We start from the raw sequence: 6821 nt of genomic DNA, 5'->3' as shown, positions 1-6821 counted from the left end.
AAACACGTGCACTTCCTGTGCATCTTCCACAGTGATGAAGCCCTCGCTGAGTTTGGACTCCTCCGACCAGAAGAAAACCAGGATGAAGTTAAAGAAGTTCTTGATTCGCCGGCCCACCTATCAGGCTGTTCGGGACAAGGGCTACATCAAAGGTGCCCCGGCGCCGCCGGCATGTTGCGCAACCTCCCTTCAGGCTCCGTTGGTGGGCTGATGTGTTGATCTCCACAGACCAGGTGTTTGGCAGCAGTCTGACCAGTCTGTGCCAGCGGGAGAACAGCTCTGTGCCCAACTTCGTCCAAATGTGCATCGACCATGTAGAGAAGACAGGTATGATGTCGCTCAACCCTCTGGGCTCCAGTCCAGATCCCGGTCCACACACCTCCTTTACAGGTTCTCAGGATCTCCAGCCCATCCCAAAATGACCACAGCAAAATGTGGACGCTCTTAAAAGCCTTTTCTCAAGGCCAAAATATCTGTAGGAGCCTCAGTAAAGCTTCAGTAGCTGGTTCTTCAGGAGGTTCAGTAGGGGAACATGTTGAATCTTTATCCTGAATTACTGGACCTACATGATCTGAGCTGAACTGGAACCGTAACCGAATGTTAGATGTGATCAGAACTGCTGCTGATGATTCTTCCCTCCTGTCCGACGCAGCTCTGAGTGTTGATGGTCTGTACAGAGTCAGCGGGAACCTGGCTGTGATCCAGAAGCTTCGCTTTGCTGTGAATCACGGTGAGACCGACCTCCAACATGCCGTGGTTCACACACACACACACACACACACACACACACACACACACACACACACACTCATAACACACACACTTGTCCCCAGATGAGAAGCTGGACCTGAATGACAGTAAGTGGGAGGACATCCACGTGACCACAGGTGCTCTGAAGATGTTCTTCAGGGAGCTTCCAGAGCCGCTCTTCACCTATGGGTTCTTCAACGACTTTGTCGACGCCATCAGTGAGTAATTGTAACCTGCTTGTTGCCACACGGTGGCGCTCTTCTGTGTGGGTTTAACTCTCTGTCTCTACTCCAGAATGTTCTGACCACAAACAGAGAGTGAACACGGTCAAAGACCTGATCAGGAAGCTGCCCAAACCCAACCAGGACACCATGCAGACCCTCTTCAAACACCTGCGCAGGTAATTGTTTACGGGTTCTGTCATGGTACTTTATAATGGTACTTTAACTCAGCCTCCATTTTTAGGGATTTATTGGAGGATCCAAGCGAAGATGATCGAAGCTTCATCCTTTTTAATGCCGTTTCTAGACGTTAAAGCAGAAATGTCAGAGCCCCATCATTAGCCATGTACACCTGTAGCCAGGTTAGCCAGGTACACCTGTAGCCTGGTTAGCCATGTACACCTGTAGCCTGGTTAGCCATGTACACCTGTAGCCTGGTTAGCCATGTACACCTGTAGCCAGGTTAGCCAGGTACACCTGCAGCCTGGTTAGCCAGGTACACCTGCAGCCTGGTTAGCCAGGTACACCTGTAGCCTGGTTAGCCAGGTACACCTGCAGCCTGGTTAGCCAGGTACACCTGCAGCCTGGTTAGCCAGGTACACCTGTAGCCTGGTTAGCCATGTACACCTGCAGCCAGGTTAGCCATGTACACCTGTAGCCAGGTTAGCCATGTACACCTGTAGCCTGGTTAGCCATGTACACCTGTAGCCAGGTTAGCCAGGTACACCTGCAGCCTGGTTAGCCATGTACACCTGCAGCCAGGTTAGCCATGTACACCTGTAGCCTGGTTAGCCATGTACACCTGTAGCCTGGTTAGCCAGGTACACCTGCAGCCTGGTTAGCCAGGTACACCTGCAGCCTGGTTAGCCAGGTACACCTGCAGCCTGGTTACCAGGTACACCTGCAGCCTGGTTAGCCAGGTACACCTGCAGCCTGGTTAGCCATGTACACCTGCAGCCAGGTTAGCCATGTACACCTGCAGCCTGGTTAGCCATGTACACCTGCAGCCAGGTTAGCCATGTACACCTGCAGCCAGGTTAGCCATGTACACCTGCAGCCAGGTTAGCCATGTACACCTGCAGCCTGGTTAGCCATGTACACCTGCAGCCTGGTTAGCCATGTACACCTGCAGCCTGGTTAGCCATGTACACCTGCAGCCAGGTTAGCCAGGTACACCTGTAGCCTGGTTAGCCATGTACACCTACAGCCTGGTTAGCCAGGTACACCTGTAGCCTGGTTAGCCAGGTACACCTGTAGCCTGGTTAGCCATGTACACCTGCAGCCTGGTTAGCCATGTACACCTGTAGCCAGGTTAGCCATGTACACCTGCAGCCTGGTTAGCCAGGTACACCTGCAGCCAGGTTAGCCATGTACACCTGCAGCCAGGTTAGCCATGTACACCTGTAGCCAGGTTAGCCATGTACACCTGCAGCCTGGTTAGCCAGGTACACCTGCAGCCAGGTTAGCCATGTACACCTGCAGCCAGGTTAGCCAGGTACACCTGCAGCCAGGTTAATAATGCCTTAATAATGCCTTAATGGTAATAATGCCTTAATGGTAATAATGCCTTAATAATGCTTTAATAATGCCTTAATAATGCCTTAATAATGCCTTAATGGTAATAATGCCTTAATAATGCTTTAATAATGCCTTAATAATGACTTAATAATGCCTTAATAATGCCTTAATGGTAATAATGCCTTAATAATGCCTTAATAATGCCTTAATGGTAATAATGCCTTAATAATGCCTTAATAATGCCTTAATAATGCCTTAATGATGCCTTAATGGTAATAATGCCTTAATAATGCCTTAATAATTCCTTAATAATGCCTTAATGGTAATGATGCCTTAATAATGCCTTAATAATGCCTTAATAATTCCTTAATAATGCCTTAATAATGCCTTAATGGTAATAATGCCTTAATAATGCCTTAATAATGCCTTAATGATGCCTTAATGGTAATAATGCCTTAATAATGCCTTAATAATGCCTGAATAACCTCATTTGCTCCACCTTTCATGTTGGCTGGACTTCACTGACACTTCACTACTTTGTTCTGTTGGGTTTTTAACTGTCTTTATTTTTATATAGTGTTTGTTCTTGTTGCCAGCTGATCTTGACCAGTTAGGAAGGTGCCTCTCATTGTGTTCTTATTAACAAGCAGCACTTATTATTCTCATTAGCATGTTTCTGCTAGCGATAGAATTACTTGTGCACTAAGTTCACGTGCACTAAAATGCACGGTGGAAGTTTCTGCCCGCTCATTCTCTCCACCTCTGCAGGGTGACCGAACACGGGGAAGCGAACCGAATGACCGCTCAGAGTGTGGCCATCGTCTTTGGACCCACGCTGCTGCGGCCCGAGACCGAGACGGGCAACATGGCGGTCCACATGGTGTACCAGAACCAGATCGTGGAGCTCGTCCTGCTGGAGCACCAGACCGTCTTTGGCAGGTAGAGGCGGCCGGTTTCTCTCCACCGTGGTCTTTGCTTCTGGGGCCGAGCAGACGCCTGGACCTCAGATATTCCAGAGTTGCACTTCAGCGAGAGGAGCGCGACGCCGCCATGGCGACGCCACCATGGCGACGCCTCCATGGCGGTTGTGCACGTTGGCGCCCCTGGACCGTGAACCTGACAGGGAACTATTTTCTTCATCCTGGACTCGAACCTGTGGTGAAAACCGAACCAGTGTTATGGTGAAGAGGATGGCGCTTGATGAACTGAGCCCTCTTCCCCCCCCCTCCCCCCCCCACACACACACACACCCTCTCCCCCCACCTACCCCCCCCACACCTGTGGATCCTGTGACTTGAATGACGGAGGACAGCCCTCCATGTGTGGCCATGAATTAAAGGAAATGGAATAAGAGCTGATGGAAGTGTCCTCGTCATGTGTCGTGCACGTTGTGGGTGGAGTTGGCCTGCTGGGGGGGTGGGGGGGGGTCGGGGGGTCAGGGGGGGTCAGGATTCACAGTTGCTTTCATCTGTGTTGTTGAGCACTTTCGCCACATTTTAAATCACGTTCAATATTTGGAAGCTGCATCTAAAATCTCTGTAAAGAAAATCCTGAAAAAACAATGATAGTAAATATCAGGAGGAAAACAGAGTATTTTACAATATAATTATAAATATAATGGTTTAGCATCGCTGAGTGAAACATGCTGGTTTTAGTGTTTGGTATTAAACATTTTCTTTTCTCCTCTGAAATTTATTGAGACTTAAAAATTAGCCAGAGGTCATTTGACCACAAATGTCGAGGTCAACCAGCAACCCCCAAAATTGCATTTTGAGTTTTGGAACTTACCTGCACCTCCACACACCCCCACACACCCCCACACACCTCCACACACCTCCACACACCCCCACACACCTCCACACACCTCCACACACCTTTACACACCCCCACACACCTCCACACACCTCCACACACCCCCACACACCTTCACACACCCCCACACACCTCCACACACCCCCACACACCTCCACACACCTCCACACACCTCCACACACCTCCACACACCCCCACACACCTCCACACACCTTCACACACCCCCACACACCTCCACACACCCCCACACACCTCCACACACCTCCACACACCCCCCACACACCTCCACACACCCCCACACACCTCCACACACCCCCACACACCTCCACACACCTCCACACACCTTCACACACCCCCACACACCCCCACACACCTCCACACACCTCCACACACCTCCACACACCCCCACACACCCCCACACACCTCCACACACCTCCACACACCCCCACACACCTCCACACACCTCCACACACCTCCACACACCCCCACACACCTCCACACACCTCCACACACCCCCACACACCTCCACACACCTCCACACACCCCCACACACCTTCACACACCTCCACACACCCCCACACACCTTCACACACCTCCACACACCCCCACACACCTTCACACACCTCCACACACCCCCACACACCCCCACACACCTCCACACACATCCATCAGTAACTCACCTGTACCTGGATATTCTGCACACATTCATGTTTAAATGGTGTTAAACACTCATCAAAGTCAGTGTTTTCAGATTCTGTGATTTCACACTGGACAGAATGTGAATGAGGTACATCAACAAATCCTTTTTACTCAAACAGAAGTTTCTACATCCAAAACACTCCTGATGAACTCAAATAAAAGCCGAACAAACTCAGAACCAACATGAGATAAAAAAGATGCAAACAGACATATTGCTCAGTGCTTTTTAATAGAAGAAATCAGAATTATGAGCATCAATTATGCAGGTGTGTTAAAAGAAAAACACTGGAACAATCAAACATGGGAACAGAACCTGGATTTTTTTTTTAAAAAAAGAACTAAACAAACTAAAGAAAAAAATCCCCTGAAGCAGCAACTGAAGAGTTGATTTTGTTCAGCTTCTTTTGTAAAGACTAAAAACCAAATATCCATAGCGCTCCGTTCACAGCCTTGCATATCTCAGCTTTAGTGGACGGCGAGTCCCAGCTGGTTGGGGCTCTTGTTCTGGGTAGGGGGGGGCTCAGGTCTGGGGGTGGGGCACGCTTCCGTGGGGGCATCATCAAGACCTGTGCGTAGGTCAGTTTGGAGCCCACCTGAAAAGTCAGAGAACCAGGATTTAGTTTCCACCATGAGCATCTTTGAACAGGTCTGCTATAACCTGGGGTTTTTGTCCTGTCGGGGGTCTTAAACCCGATAAATGTTGATGTGTCTGTGACCAATCAGGACATTCACTTTATGAATGAGTAACAGGAATGGACACAATTAAATCAAGCATCAAATTAAGCATCAAAAACAACTCAACACCCAAAACTTACTTGCTGTCCTGGCGGATGAGCTGGTTGGTGGTCGGCCTTGGTCTTTGACCTCTGCTCCAGACCCCTGAAGAGGAACAGGTCTCAGGTGTTACCAAGTGCTCCACAGGTGAGATAAAGAGTGAGCGAGGGTGGGGGCCATGAACTTACCCATTCACCATTGGCTGAATATTCTGAATATTCTTGGAGGGCCGGGGCTCCAACACTGGCCCTGGGGTGTCCACACCGCCCCCCCTCTGGGGGAACCCAGCCTGGGCTGTGCCCTGGGACCACACCGTTGCCTTGGGCTTGTCCCCGCTGTCGCCCCCTTCAGCCTTCACCCGCCGCTCAGGACAGACGGAGTCAATCTTGGAGGATGGAGTGGAAGCATCTCCACCAGCACCAGGGGGCAAAGTCTGAGTGGCTACATGGTGACGCTCAGGTCTCGGGGGGCCCAGGTCTTCGGCTGTGTTATAAAACCAAATCGGGAATGAGGGACCATCGCCCACTTCTCGGCTCCGGATTCTCCTCACGTGGGAATTCACAGGAAGCCACGGACGTTGGAGCTCCGCATTGTCCTGCCACTCAAACTGGGATCTGGTGGATCCACGGAGAGTTTGTTGACCGATGTGTGGGGAGGATCCCGTGGTCAGACGCACGTTGACCTCGCTCGATAGAGACAGTTCAGGAGGAGGTGGCAATAAACTGGTTTCTGAATCAGGAGGAGGTGGCAATAAACTGGTTTCTGAATCAGGAGGAGGTGGCAATAAACTGGTTTCTGAATCAGGAGGAGGTGGCAATAAACTGGTTTCTGGTTCAGGAGGAGGTGGCAATAAACTGGTTTCTGAATCAGGAGGAGGTGGGAATAAACTGGTTTCTGAATCAGGAGGAGGTGGGAATAAACTGGTTTCTGAATCAGGAGGTGGTGGGAATAAACTGGTTTCTGAATCAGGAGGAGGTGGGAATAAACTGGTTTCTGAATCAGGAGGTGGTGGGAATAAACTGGTTTCTGGTTCAGGAGGTGGTGGGA

At 50.3% G+C, this 6821-nt stretch overlaps 1 protein-coding gene across 10 annotated transcripts in view; it reads left to right on the top strand.

Moving 5' to 3' along the window:
• The window catches only part of arhgap12b (Rho GTPase activating protein 12b), a 27106-nt gene extending 23264 nt beyond the window's left edge, over positions 1-3842 (top strand). For 9 of the 10 annotated variants that reach the window (XM_029843056.1, XM_029843057.1, XM_029843055.1 and 6 more), the window contains 6 exons: positions 33-152; positions 229-327; positions 653-730; positions 834-968; positions 1045-1150; positions 3258-3842. In XM_029843056.1, coding sequence (XP_029698916.1) covers positions 33-152; positions 229-327; positions 653-730; positions 834-968; positions 1045-1150; positions 3258-3432 — 713 coding nt within the window. In that variant the 3' untranslated portion in view covers positions 3433-3842. Of the gene's footprint in view, positions 1-32; positions 153-228; positions 328-652; positions 731-833; positions 969-1044; positions 1151-3257 lie in introns of those variants that run through there. The other variant, XM_029843060.1, reaches the window with a different exon arrangement.
• Positions 3843-6821: the final 2979 nt, after the last annotated feature.

The sequence above is a fragment of the Takifugu rubripes genome, chromosome 10, assembly GCF_901000725.2.
Source record: "Takifugu rubripes chromosome 10, fTakRub1.2, whole genome shotgun sequence".
NCBI lineage: Eukaryota > Metazoa > Chordata > Actinopteri > Tetraodontiformes > Tetraodontidae > Takifugu > Takifugu rubripes.
This window is presented reverse-complemented; position numbering and strand designations above follow the sequence as displayed.